At 38.7% G+C, this 14,648-nt stretch overlaps 1 protein-coding gene across 4 annotated transcripts in view; it reads right to left on the bottom strand.

The window, feature by feature from the left end:
• The window catches only part of zfyve9a (zinc finger, FYVE domain containing 9a), a 36,298-nt gene that overhangs the window by 9,145 nt on the left and 12,505 nt on the right, over positions 1-14,648 (bottom strand). For 3 of the 4 annotated variants that reach the window (XM_028471954.1, XM_028471956.1, XM_028471957.1), the window contains exons 3-11: positions 14,541-14,648; positions 11,448-12,877; positions 7,953-8,052; positions 6,920-7,096; positions 6,264-6,427; positions 4,448-4,577; positions 3,359-3,481; positions 2,674-2,829; positions 1,774-1,998 (exon numbers count right to left, since the gene is read on the bottom strand). In XM_028471954.1, coding sequence (XP_028327755.1) covers positions 1,774-1,998; positions 2,674-2,829; positions 3,359-3,481; positions 4,448-4,577; positions 6,264-6,427; positions 6,920-7,096; positions 7,953-8,052; positions 11,448-12,877; positions 14,541-14,610 — 2,575 coding nt within the window. In that variant the 5' untranslated portion in view covers positions 14,611-14,648. The remainder of the gene's footprint in view (positions 1-1,773; positions 1,999-2,673; positions 2,830-3,358; positions 3,482-4,447; positions 4,578-6,263; positions 6,428-6,919; positions 7,097-7,952; positions 8,053-11,447; positions 12,878-14,540) is intronic. The other variant, XM_028471958.1, reaches the window with a different exon arrangement.

Raw genomic sequence — 14,648 nt, 5'->3', positions numbered from 1 at the left:
AAAGAGCCAGGCAGGCCTGGTGATGGCAGCTCTGGCTGTGAGAGAAGAGGATTTTAGTTTGAAGCGGCGCTCCTGATAACAGGCTTTAAGAAACTTCCATGTTTGCGTGAAGAACTGAGAGAAATGTTAGAGCTGGTTTAAGGGGGGGAGGAGGAGGAGGAGGAGGAGGCCTCATCTGACTCCAGTAAGATCAACACCATCATCAAGGCAGTGTTCATTCTGACAGCAAATTATGATTTACTTTTAGTCATAATCTTTTGAATAAAATCCAACTGAGCTTTACTCAGAAATTAATCATGAGGACTATTCAGATAGAGTCTAGTTATAGTCAACTAAGTGAAGATTTTAGTTGAAAAAATCTGTAAAGCATAAAAAGCATAAGAATGTATGCGTTTTTTAAAAATTCAATGAGATGGTATTAATGTTTGTAAAAACAGACTGATTTGATGTGATCAATGTGTAAGATCACATGATACGTCTTATGTCTGCAAACACAATCAGCTTACTTCCTATTGGATCACTTACCAGCTTGTTCCGCCTTAGTTTGATTGGATACATTTAAAAAAAGAATCTTAGTTCTGATTGGATTTAATTCCATGTGAACATTAGTTTTGTTTTAATTAGTTGACCATAAATATAACTATATTCTAATAGTTTTCATTTTTTTTTAAAATCGGTCACATTCTTGTTATTCTAACTTTGAAAATATGTAGTCGAGGAAAACTAAATTAACACTGCATCAAGATCTTTGTTATTGAATGTTACATCAGGTGAATACAAGACACGTAGCATCGACTCAATGTGAAGTGATGGTTCCCAACGGTAAAAACTATTCACACTTAGGCAGGCAGTCCCAGAGCCGTTTAGAGACAAGAGTAGCAACAACTCCGTTCACTCCAAAGGTTCTTTTTTTTTATTTACAGCAATGGCGGTCCATGGAGCCTCACAATCGTTCCCGGAAATTAGCAGTTGACTGTTGCAGCGCGATAAAGCTTGGGCAGATTAGACAGTTTGTGATGCACTTTTGAACGGTAAGACGTTTAAATAATCATATTGGATATTATTATTAGAATTATTATTATCAGCGTATCCATTAATTTCCAGGAACAAATTGAGTCTACACGAATCACGTGACGGTCAATCATTTCGAACTCCCGTTGTCGCAACTCTCTCTCTAAACAACTCTGGGCAGTCTTTATTAAAGGCGCAAAAAACGATTTTGTGATATCGTGATATTTCACTGCACAATTATCATGTTGATCCAAAAAATGTCCAAATCAACGCAACACAAGACTTTGTTAAACTACCTCACTCAATGCATTTTAGCTTAGAAGTTCATTTCAAATACTGGCCACTTTTATAGATGTACGTGGTTACTTTTTTAAAGAATTTAAGAACTTAACAGAATCAGAATCTGTTATAGAAGCAAAAGTTTTTAGAAATATATACCGGTAATTAGGCAGTTTGAAAAACAACCACTAGTTTTTGATATTGGTACTTGAATTAAAGTTAGTTACCATTTACTTGTTCTCCCAGTTTTAAAAAAATGAAATTAATTGTATTTCACACCACTTTGTACTTGTAAAGGTGAAATTTATAATTACTGATATCGCGATATATCTTGACCTGCAAATCATGAATCGCATCATATTGTCAGATTCATGGCAATGCTCACCCCTTGTCCTAATAGTATTCCTTTTACTAATAAAATTCACTTTTTGTAAAAATATAGCTTTGTTTTATCTCCCCAAATGACTACAGATACACACTCACATCTGTACTCCGCTCCCAGCCGCAGCATGAGGCGGATAGGGAAGACCTTGGCCCAGGGCGTCTCCCATTTCTGAATGAGGATGCCAAAGAGGTAGGGCGGGTTGGGCAGCAGCAGGTCCTGCAATGACTGGAAAGATGGGCTGATGTACAGGAAGCCGCCGTGCTCCTTACTGCCCAGGAAGCTCTGCATGAAGAACGAGTGACTCAGGTGGGTCAGCACGTTCCCTGAAGATGAAGAAAAGGGAAGGCTTGAGTAAGGAAAAGGGAAGAAAACCCCTTAGTTAGAGAGATTTTAAAAATAAATTGCGGAAAATTTTAAATTAAGGAGGAGACGAGAAGCATAAGAGGAGCTGAGCTCTGATCCTCCACAAATAATGACAGATATAAGAAGCTGAGGCTCTGGGAACACTGGGTGAGGATAAGGAGCTTGTGCTGTGTGGATTAAGTAATAATACAACGATGAACTGACACCTCGCCTGCTGGCTCAGCTCTACTACCTCGGATCACCCACACAGGGATGGTGCTTACATTCAGAGACTCTTTAGATGGCAAACGCTGCCATAACCTCAGTGACAGGAAACTGCAATGCAGCTATAGGTTCTGCTTCCACTAACACCTCACACCACACGCACACTTCATCTGACACGACACGCACAATGTGGCTCTCTGCCACAGGCCTGAAAACGCTTCGGTGGGTGAAAAAAAATAAGCCACCCTGAGGGACGCGACCAATCAAAGTCAGAGAGCATATTATCGCTTTGGCTGTGCACCATATGGAGTTTAAAAGTGAGAGATGTGCGGAGCGTTATAAATATAACACAGCAGGGCGGCACAGTAACCTGACCGGGTGAACCCGTGGTCTTCATGGGACTAAAAGTAAAACTCAAGCATGTCCCTCACCACCAAGTGCCTCCTGGTAGAGCTGCACAAAGTGGGTGAAGATGTCTTTGGGGATGCTCTTCTCATCAGGTAAACACTGCAGCAGAATGACCACCTCCGCCTGGCCCACAGCGTGCATGCCTTTAGACGTCACATACCAACACTTCCTGTTGACGTCTGAGGATTAGAAGGAGCAGAAAACTGGTCAGGACTGGTGAGGAATTTAACACATAAATTATACATTTTCTTTTTATACTTCATTGCAATAATGAACAAAAATGTAATTGTAACAGACAACTGTCATCGAGAGTACACAGTATTTTTTTTAATATATCAGTAAAATAAGTCAGGAAACAAAAAAACAAAAAAAAAAAAGGAGGAAAGCAAAAGTTTAATAGGAATGCATTATAGGAAATAAGGCAATTTGATGCAATTATGTACGTAGTCTATTTTCAGATGAAGTTTTATTCATATTTTGCAAGTTGTCTCTAATTTTTAATGTTATTTTTTTCATCATCTAAAGATTGCTCTACCAAAGATTTATTTTGGGTGTGATTTGTTGATTAAAACATACATTTAATAAATTCTTGTAAGAAATGTACCAAAAACTTCCAGAGAAACCAACCTTTACATCAGTTTATGTTATTCCTATTATTTAAAGAGACCTCCAAATGTAGTGCTTAATTCCAGAACCATCAGGACTCACAGTTTACAAGCTTGACCATGGCGAGCAGGTTAGCGTTGAGCACAAAAACCAAAGGGTCGGGGCCTTCCTCTTCCAACTGCTGCATGAGGACAATCTCTGAAGGCCTTTCCTCCACAGCATAGTCTGCAGAATTTTAAGAGTGGAGAAGAAAAAGTGAGAGAGAAAAAAAAGGTTTGGAAGAAGGCAAGTCAAGGTAAACAAGTTCAAAATAAAACAAAGGTCAGTGTATGTTTTGGTAATTGAATTTTATCAATTATAAAATTCAAAAAGATGGAAATTTAAGCCATTTTTATTCATAAGGGAAGAAGAAACAAAACTTTAAAAAGCAGTCAACTGACCAAAAAAAAAAAGTTTTTATCATGTGCAACTGGAAGTTGCGGTTTTCAAAGTAAGAGCACTTTTTAAGACAAAGCTGTGTAGAGAGAGAGAATTTTGGCCCTGCTGTGTAACAGTTGATGGACATGGATCAGTGCATTGTTTTTGTAAGAAAATAAAAGAGTGCGTCTCAGGGAAGAGGACGTGATTGCACAAAAGCCTTTGATATGAATGCAGAGTTATCTACACGACACGCCTTCTTTTGCCATGCCAAAAGAAAAAAAACACCCCAGAGAAAGATTCCTAAGACATTTTTTTAGCCAGGTTAGAGAAACCACAGCAAGAAGTCATATTTTACACTCTCAAAAGAAACACAGCACCTTCCTCAACAGCGCTCTTACTTTGAAAATGGCAACTTCCAGTCACACCACATCAAAAAATCTAAAAAAAAAAATGCCCTGGATTCCAAATTCAGTATATTTTTAAAATGAGGATCAAATAACCACAAATGAAGAAAAAAAAAATCATTACCCTAATCTGAACATGAAAATCCAATGACCAAACCAAGAATCATCAGTGAAGATGGAAAAGAGCTTATGTGAGGGAACAGAACACTGTGAGGCCCAAATAAATGACACGGCTAAACACATTCACAGTCAGAATGTGAGCGGTGACGTGAGACACGTGAGTAACACATGTGGAGAACAGGAACAGGAACACAACAGCTGACGGAAGCAATGAGGAGCAGCAGAAGGTGAGGATGAGCGCAAGCACCTGTGATGTGGCCTCCCGTACCTCCTTTGACTCCAGTGGATATGAGGATGGGAGGGAGTCCGTCCTCAGGGATCAGACTGAGAGAGCTGCCCACGGGGCTGCCCATGGGGGCAGCTGGCGGGTGGGTGGCCTATGGGTGGAGAGGAGGGGTGGGGGGCGTGGAGTTAGATGTACTGCAAGTTAGAACACAGTGATATGTTATGGTTTCATTTCTTCAGACAACTGTTCCTTAGGAAATCCACTTTGATCTCCTGACAACTGCCAGTCTTTGTCAGAGGCGTCTGCTAATTGCTTTGATGTTTCTGTTGAAGTTTCCTTGACTTCCGCGTTGTAATTCCAGTAAGATTCCTTTGTCTTATTTTTGAATAATATGTTAAGGTTTCATTTATTCAGACAACCGTTCCTTAGGAAATACAATTGAATCTCCTGACATGTTTTGGCTGACAACTCAGAGATGTCTTCTGATCACTTTGATGTTTCCTTTGAAGTTCCATCAGTCTGAATAAATGAAACCATAACGTATTTCAAAAGAGTGTTGCTGGAATTAGAACACAGTGAGACGAGCCCAGTGAAAGACGGACATCTATCTCATTAAAATCAAGATACTAATTACTAGAGTAAGACAATTAGCTAATTAGGGTAAACAGTCAAGCCCGTGGCTGTCAATAACAAAATAAATCCTAATCAAATCGGTGAGCAATACTGACATCACCCATTTTACAAGCAGACATCAGTCCAGTTCTGTGTGTACTAATACGTTGACTCAGAAAATACACACTGTATGGCACTTAATATATAATCGCTTACAGTGTATCAGGAAAGTTTACCATCCTCAGGTCTGCCTTGTAAAACTGGAGCATTGATGTAAAATCCGATTTTTGCCAATTATTTTTATTTACCTATAAATCAGCTGCAGTGCGTTCAGGATTTGTTGGCTGAGTAATGAAACAGCCCTCCAAAATAAAAGCGTAACTGTGTCAGTTATCAACTTAGGTGTCTGTAATTAAATTCCTGATTTCTTAGTAATGTAGAGTAAACATGACGTTCACATCACAATCTTTGTTGTTTCAGGTGAGCTTTTTTGTGGACTAGGGTCGTCTCATTTTCGTAGCCACAGCTAAACGAGGATTTAGCATCTGTTAATCTTATGGGGTGATGCCAGAAAGAAAATGTGAACCATGAGCACAGCTTTGGAAAAAGATTGATATTAGGGTACATTGACGAATAATCACCGTGACACTGGAACATAATAATATTACAGCCCGCCTGCAAAAACTACTATGATTGTAGTTATGCAGACATTAGTCTTATATGGATTATTTTGGCATTTTTGAGGCAACAAGAGCAGCCTAATCAGGATAGTTTCATTGCGCACTGCGTTACTCACTATAAACAATAGACTGGGATATTGCACAAATCCATTAGGACAGACCAGTAATATTCCTTGTAAATTGATTTCGCCACAAGCCACTCACTGCCTTCAGGACTCGGAGCAAACGATAAGAGTGATTATGTTGTGTGTAAATTGGATTTCGTGCCTAACTTCAGTCTGATCAAAGCATCTGATGTTGCAAACAATGCTTCTTTTTTTTTTTCAGACACTATAAATCTCCCTACTTACATTTAATGACCACTAAAAAAGGAACCTTTTAGCTCTGAAAACATTAATCACTAAAGTTGGAGTACAGCGAGCCGAACATTCCGGCTGTAAGCATTTCAATGTGATGGCCCAACATTCCTTACCAACTGTGACTCCAGTAGGAAAACTAAGAATTCCAACAAGCTAATAATATGAGGATGTGAATGTGTGTCCTACCTCAGAGCATTCTGATGTAGTAGATTTATTTGAATAGGAGCTAACTGCCAGTGATTGGGGGAGCCCCGAGGTGGAGCTCGGTGGTTTGTCGGACTCTGCTGAGTCACCATTGGGTAGGACTCCATCTGCAAACCACACTCTCCTCTGCTCCCGTGACAGAGAACCTGATGTTGAGAAACACACGCTTATGTTCACAATAGGTCCAAAGTAAAGGTGAAACATTAAGTTGAAATCTTTTCATTTTTCTTTTTTTTACAACCTTGGGGTTGTGACCCCATTTGGGGTCGCCTGAAGTGTCTAATAATTGATCAAAAATAATTAAAATAATTTAATTATCAATTTTATCAAATTAAAACACTGAAAAAATGAAAGTCTAGAATAGTTGTTTAAGAGCCAAATATAAATCCCACTAAAATAAAATGCATTTTAAAGAAAAAAAGAGAAAAAGGAAGAAAAATACATAAATAAATAAAATACAGTATAAAAATTGTCATTTTATGCACTAATCCTGGCTACTCTGTTATGATGTGTAACAAATAAAAACATGATGGAAAAACTAATTATAGAAAAAAGTCTTTGAGATCACGAGAAATTTGTGATATCGAAATTGGGTCCCATACCAAAAAAGGTTGGAAACCATTGCTCTCAGGGCTTACCCTCGTTGCCAGGCTGCTTCAAGACTCCCACTGGCACCATGACGGTGGGAGGGGGGGAGCTGAGCGCCCCCGAGGCCTGAGCCTGCTGCAGCGGAGGGATGGTGGAGCAGTACTCAGCAGGGTTGTTGGGGTTTGGACTCTGAAGGCTCACAGGTGCTGGTGTCTCACATGATTGAGCTGAGGGACAGTAAAGCAGAGGAAAGTGTGTGCGCTATGCGTAGTACTTCAATGACTGATAATAAAATACATTTCATATGTTTTTTTTCTTTTCTTTATGTATTTTTTTTTTAAATCATCAAATCCAGCAATGTTGATCTCTCATTCTTAGCCATACTTTGGGTTTAAGCCCTTTGAATACCAGGAGCTGATTTTCAGTTTTTTCTGTAGTGGTGCCTCTAGGAAGACCGTGTTTTGTTGTTTTGGTTGTTCTTGTCAATATGTTTTATTTGATGTGTATTGTATGTATTCTTCTGTAACTTTGCACACATTGGTACATTATGACTGGTATGGTTGTTGCTTAACCTATGTTTACCATCTGACCTATCCCAAGTTAGATTTTATTTATTTATTTTGATCATGTAATTTAAATTTTGTCTACTTGTTTTTATTTTAAATATCTGTATGCTGTGTTCAATTTTTATTCTGTGTACTTTTAATTTATTTTGTAACTTTTGTTTTACTTTAATCATACGTGTATACGTACAAATACTGTATATATGGTATCTGTCTATATACATACAGTCTAATTTTGTGTGAGCCCTTTTTTTCCCCTCTCTTCATTTTAATTTCATGGGTATCCAATATCTATTGCTCTGCTTGACTATTTGTTTAACACTATTGATGCTATTACTCCTACTATTACTATCATTGCAACTGTTATTGACTTTTTGGGTTTATTCAAGATCCTGTTGTTTTTGTACACATAATTACTTTACTAAATGTGGAAATCTTTGTTAATTAAGTGCCAAAAATGTGTAATAATAAGAGTTTGAAAAAAAAAAAAAGAAAAAAGAGAATATATTTGCTAACTTACCGGTTGTCAGAGCAGAATAGCAGGTGACGCACACACGGGCCTCCTTCCTGTCCATGTACACGAGCCGACACTTTAGACTGCAGCACGTCGCACAGAAAACCTTCAAAATACATCACAGAATTGCATTACTCACTCTTCGATTCTCAATTATTAAAAGAAACTGATGAAAATGTGTTCAACTTTCTCTCCAAGTGGTTTCACTCCATCACATAAATGTGAAACGACATGGATATTGTTGATTGAAGCAAATGTACCGTTTTCAGAATATTGATTTACTGTAGCTAGCCCGAGTGTCAAAGAGCTGCAGCTGAGACACTCAGAGGATTAGCAGCTCATTACGCATCATTACCCTGCAACGTTTATTTAGCACAATTACAGCGTGGATGATGCTTTTTATTTTCAGCCACGCAGTAATATTCTAATCTGGTTTGGAGGTCTACCACTCATTACCATCCCACTGATGGACTCAATAATACTGCAGTGCTGAATGCGGCCCGTGTGCGTATCTGTGTGTGTGGGTGGGTGTCTTTACCACCATGGGAAATTAAGAAGCAGTCCAGTGATTTGCCAGTTTGCAGAGTCAGCAAACACATTCAACTTAAAGCTGTCAGGACCAATCTACAAGCAATAAAAAGCTTGAAAAGGAAACACACCCATCTACCCTCTATAGTTAATGCACCCTGATCCACTGGTGTGACATTTCATTTTTAATGTGCTTAAAGCTGCTACCTCGGGCTGGGCAAAAAAAAAAAAAAAAAAAAAATCGAATTAATAGATTTATCGAATTTGTAAATAAAAACTATTTTTATTTTGCAAATTTAATTGGATTTAATAAATAAATAAATAAATAGTTTTATTCAATTTTTTTCTCACCAGTTTTTTTCTGACTTTTTCACATTCCATCCTGGTGGGTTACCTTAGCGTGATGTGAGCCAGTCCCCACTTTGTTTACCCTTTGAGTAGGCTATGTGTGTGCCACAGGCATGTTTAAGTTTTTATTCGCACTATGCTGAGATCCTAAGGGAAGAGTTTATTTTTTTTAATTGTAAAGTTATATGCTATAACATTTGTAGTTATCTGATTTTCTAATCAGAAAATTTAAGCTATTGTGAAGTTGCTGTTGCACTTCTGCTTAAACCTGGGTTAAAGCTTGAAATTGTTGAAAGACAGAGACTCATCTACTTTTTATTTTGGGATTGTTCTATGCATTTTAACTCTTGAGGATAATCACATCAATAAAGTTGCACTTTTGACAATATATCTGATGTCTGCAGTCATTTTTAAGTGCATTGAAAAGAAAATAAAAATACCAAAAATCAAATTGAAACTCAATTTTTTCTTTAAAAAAATTGGAGATTTTTTTTTAGGCAAAATTGCCCAGCCCTACTGCTACCCATGATAATTCTTTACTAGATAAAATCATAGTGTCTATTTTTTTGTTTCTTAGTACATCTCTAAGATCAACGAATCCAACATCACTCAGTTTAAAAAGTAAGGAAGATAAAAATTGCCGCTTCAATGTTTGTTTTCATCTATACCCTAAACACCCAGTTTGTGGATATTCTGCGCATTGCATTGTGGGATGTGAAGTCCCAAAAATGGGTACATAGAAGTGTTTTTACTTTATTCTTATTGCGATTTCTTTGTTATCTTTTGATAGAAGAGGAGGACATTGATTGAAGACATCAAGATAAAAACAAATTTCCACCTTTTATATCTTTTTTTTTTCCCAAGAAAAAAGATATTCGATTTATTGTTCAAAGGCCTTGAACTGTAGATGTATCTAATAAAAAATATTATTTCTAGCAGCTTTAATATTTACATATTCTTCAGATATTACTGAAATAAACTTTACTGTCCCGTTTCTTGTGATAGTGATAGTTTTATATTGATAACTATGATCAGTTTGATCCTCATAAGACAGTTATATGTACATGTGTGAAATTATAGATAGATATAAAATAATATTGTTTTCTACAGATTTATTAAACTATATAAGTATAAAACCCTGGCGTATCCTTAAGTGAAAATGATTCTATTTTATTTTGGAAAAACTTATTTTATTTTGTCAAACACACTCTTGACTCTAATCTGATTCACAGATTTCTTAGTTTTTTGTCTGAGTAATCTGTTTTTAACAATGCTTTATTTTGCAATAGCCTAAATAATTTAAAGAAAACTGCTTTGATTTGGAATGAAGAAGTGATATTTAAATGAAAACACGTGATTGTGCAAACTATTTCCCACAGAACAGCTTTCACCTCACTTGAACTTGTACGAAAGCTTCTTTTAAAGCTTGTCCTCCAGAAAAAAAAAACCAGACAGACACTTGATAAGAAAAAAGTCTAGACGGAAGTCCAAGACACTTTGCTGTTCAAGGATTTGTGAGAATATGCAAAAAGCTCTTACTAGGTGTGGAATGTTTATCATTCTTAGGAAAAGAGGAAATGTGTGTATGATACGTAAATATTGATCTCCATGAGAGCAGAAAGTTCAACGTAGACTTACCTGCACCTTTTTATCTTGTTTTGCTCAACAGGAGAATATTTTAATGTCCCAAAGGGTTTAACATCAAAATATTTTAACTGTTCATGCTTTACAGAGACGTGTTATGCTTAAAGCAGCTTAAGCTAGTGGTTCTCAACCTTTTCAGCACACAACCCCCAAAATAATGTACCAGAGACTTGGGGACCCCCACTGTGGTTGAAAACAGACATTAACCTTCAAGAACAGCCATGTGGACTGGAGACAGACCCATCTGTAAGGGGGGATAAAGGAGAGAGCTTTCCTTGTTTTAATCAGAAATAAAAATAAAAAAAATGGTGGTGAAATGGGATTTTAAAAACCACAGAAATTGGTTAAAAGTCGCAAATTAGAGTGGCCAAAAATGGACAGAGAAAGTGGTAAAAAGGGTTCAAAGTGTCAATATAGGCATAAAAATGGCAGAAAAAAGTAGGAACAATTAGTTTAAACTAGCAAGTAATGAGCATGACAAATTGTGGATATGGTTAAATTGGCAAAAAATAAGCATGAAAGACATTAAAAGTGACAATAATGGGTCAACATATGTGACATTAGGTGGGAAAAGTGGTGGAAAGGGTTTATAAGTGCCAAAAATGTCTTGAAAGCATAAAAAAATGTGCAGAAAAGGTATTGAAATGTAATGGAGAAGTGGAAAAAATTTAAGTAATGTAACAAAAATGCATTAAAAGGAGCAAAAAATATGGCAAGAAACATGAAAATAGGTTAAAGTATGGCAAGTTTGGTGTAAGTTGCAGAAAAAGGCTAAAAAAGCAAACATTGGCTTAAATTGTTTAAAAAAAATATGATTAGTTTCTTAAAGGCTTCTGGCAAACTCAAGGTTGAGAACCACGGCCTTAAAAAGACTTAGTCAAACCGTTGAACATCTGTTGAACCAATATAAGACATGAGTAAAATAAAGCAAGGCACATCAGTGTCTGAGAGTATGATCCTTGACATGAAAGCAGCACTGACCTTGCCACAGGCCCTGCAGTGATGCCTCCTCTTGGTGAAGGTGAACTTGACATCACATTTCATGCAGATAGGAGCCTGAGAGTCCGGCACCCACACAGGAGCGACTTCTCCCAGGGAGCTGCAGGCTTTCCTGCATAGCGCCCCCTGCTGGCCAGCCTGGAGGTCGTTGTCTGGACTCCCTGAGGACACGAGGCTCGGTGAGTGCCCCCCTCCATCGCCGTTCACCATCACCATGCTGGGATCAGCTCCAGGGGAAAGCCCTTCAGAGGGCGTGCCTCTTCGGCTCTGGTTTTCATGGTTCTTGTTCTTGCTGACGACCAACGTGCCGAGCTGGTTTTGGACTTGCCCGGACAGCTGCTGTGGGATCTGGAGTTTGAGGCTGACCGGCTGCTTTGGTCGAGCTCCACCGTAAGGAACGCTGACTGGTTGAGAACGGTTGTTGAGTTTTGGTTGGACGCCGCCTGATCCTGCAGCTGCTCCATCAGCTGCCTCCTGTTTACTCTCCTCCACCTCTTTCTCCTCCGTTACCGAGTCCTCTTTGGAGGGGACGGGAGACGGAGAAAACCCTTCATCCTCGTTCTGTTCCAGTGAATCTTTAGTGTCAAAGCTGTTCAAACTCTGATGCTCCAAACCATTGGGAAGGTTTGTTATTCTGAGTTGTAGATCCATCTCTCCCTCCAGTCCACATTCCCGGTTCCTCTCATCTTCTCTGAGCCTAACAGGAGACATTCCATTCTCCTCCACATCACAGTCAGATTGAACCAATTCCCTCCCATTCAGGCCTAGTTCTTCTTCCTCTCTACACTCCGAGCTTTGATTCTCTCTTCCACCATTTTGTAAACTCGCTGTACTGCTCTCATCTGTAACACAATCTCCATTTTGTGTTGAAAGTTCAACATTTAGGTGTATTTTCTTTGATGTAGTGCGTTTCTCTGCAGGTTCTACCTCAAAGGTAAAGTGAGTGTGTGTAACTTTAGGTTCTCCAACCCCAGTTGACGCCGCAGTCTCTCCCTGTTCAATCTCAGAACCACCCGGCAGGACATGTGCAGGAGAACTGTCTCTGCTGACCCCATCCAACTGTGGGCTCCCTGTACGTCCATTCTCCACAGCACCACAGGCTGGGACAAATGTAGGCGAGAGTTCGTCGGTGCCCACCAGTTTGCCAATATTGGGCTGCGGTAGAGGTGGGCTGTGGACGTCAGCCGGCCTTTCCTCACTCCAAGATGGAGGTTCTGGGCCGGGGTATCGTTTAGGATCGGCTCCTGGGGAGGCACTGGAAGAAGAATCGGGGAGAGTTTTGAAAGGGAGGGGACTTTCCAGTGGGCTGAGGTCTGTGTGGGCCAACGCGGGGTTCAGAGAGAGCATGTGGGCCGGCGGAGCAAGGATCTGGGTCCATTTGGCATCTGACAGGATGGGAGTCTCAGGCTCATCTGTAACAAAATGGCAAAATGCAACTGCTTACACAGCCTGATTCATATATGCATGCAGATAGTTGCTGGTTTAAATATAAAGGTTTGTTGCATCAGGTGTATTTCAAAACTTGGTTCACATTTGAAGGCACAAGAGCTAAAAACAGCAGGAAAAAACCAGAGGACAAACCAAAGAATGAGGCTAGCATGACATGGGAAATCAGTAAGAACGAACTGGGAATTTCTGAGAAACTGGGCCGCACGGTACCACTGTGAGCCGTCAGTCATTCTAACACATGAATGCTGCACCACGTAAGGATCATTTGTAGGGATGTAACGATTCACTCAACTCCCGATAATATTCGATTCACGATACTGGGTTCACGATACGATTCGCTCACGATTTTTTCATTTACAAAATGGGACTGTAGACAAATTTTTTTTTGGGAAAAAAACTAGAAAATACTGTTTTATTTTCCTTTTATTTTTCATTGTCAAAAGAATTCCTTGATAAACTATTCAAAACAATGCAATTTAACTAAAAATAAATCTTGAATTAAATAAATAAAGGAATAATACAATGAAAATGAAGCCTATTAATTTAAATTCTGGTTCTATAATAAACAATGCAAAACTGCATAATAGTTCTTTTTGTTTTAAAAGTGCAACTGAAAATGTATTTTGTGCCTTAACAATTGGACTTTAAAAAAAAAAAAAAAAAAAAAACGTCATTGCACTGATTTACGTCATATTTGTTTGGACCAGCAGAGGGTGCTGGTAACCCAGTGGTCGGTTGGCATGCAGATATCTTGCAGTGAAGAAGAGAAGCTATGCTAGCAGACAGAGCTAATAGAAAAACGTGACTTTTACAGATATTCAAGTAATATTACAGATATTCTTTCGGTGCAAAGGGGTATTTAATCATTTATTAACATATTTAAGAGTAGAAGGCGGCCAGAAAGAAAGTATTAGCAGACTCCTTCCGCCGCCAACACTTCCGGATAGCGCCCTCTGCTGGTTAAGAAAAGTACTGCGATTCAATTGTCAGAAAATCGATATCAACCGTGATACCTATGAATCGATTTTTAACTGCCTTACGATTAATCGTTACATCCCTAATCATTTGTCATGTTTACTTTCCTCTGGCAGTTGTGTTTTCTTGTCCACTGCTCCACCCTCAACTGGAATTTATGCAAAGCTGCTTTTGTATGAAGCTCATACCAGGTTTAAACTATTGCACACATTTACACATGACATTTAATCAGTCATGCTGCAATGCAAGAAAATGAAGCACATGTTCACAACTCAAATGCCTATTACAATCATTAACAGCAGCTTTTGCGCATTCGAGGCATATTCTGTTTTAAATACAAGAGAAAAAATGTCTCTGCAGGCACACAAGCAGTAATGCAATGATTACTTTACATTTACAATAAACTAAAGGAAGCAACGCTTTAAAACACAAGGTATTTTATTGACTATATTTCCAAAAGATGAAAAGGGAAAAAAACAGTTTTTTTTTTGACAATGTCCCAGTATTTATGTCTCTAATCACTATCATTAAATGTGACTCAGTAATTGGGCGGTGGCTGGTTGTTTAGCACAGTGATGATCTACAGCTGTGATTCACCGTTTGTCCCCCATCGTTTGTTCCCATGAGGTGGTAAGTGACCAGGAAACTCACCTTCATTCTGCTCAAACTCATCCAGCACCTTGTCCAAGTTAAAGGCCTCTGCCTGGAAGTAATTCTCCATGAGTCAGAAAGCTCCAGCCCGACAACTGCTGTATGAAC

Source organism: Gouania willdenowi, chromosome 17 (genome assembly GCF_900634775.1).
Source record: "Gouania willdenowi chromosome 17, fGouWil2.1, whole genome shotgun sequence".
Taxonomy (NCBI): domain Eukaryota; kingdom Metazoa; phylum Chordata; class Actinopteri; order Blenniiformes; family Gobiesocidae; genus Gouania; species Gouania willdenowi.
Note: the sequence above shows the minus strand (reverse complement) of the source record. Positions and strands in the feature narration are given on the sequence as shown.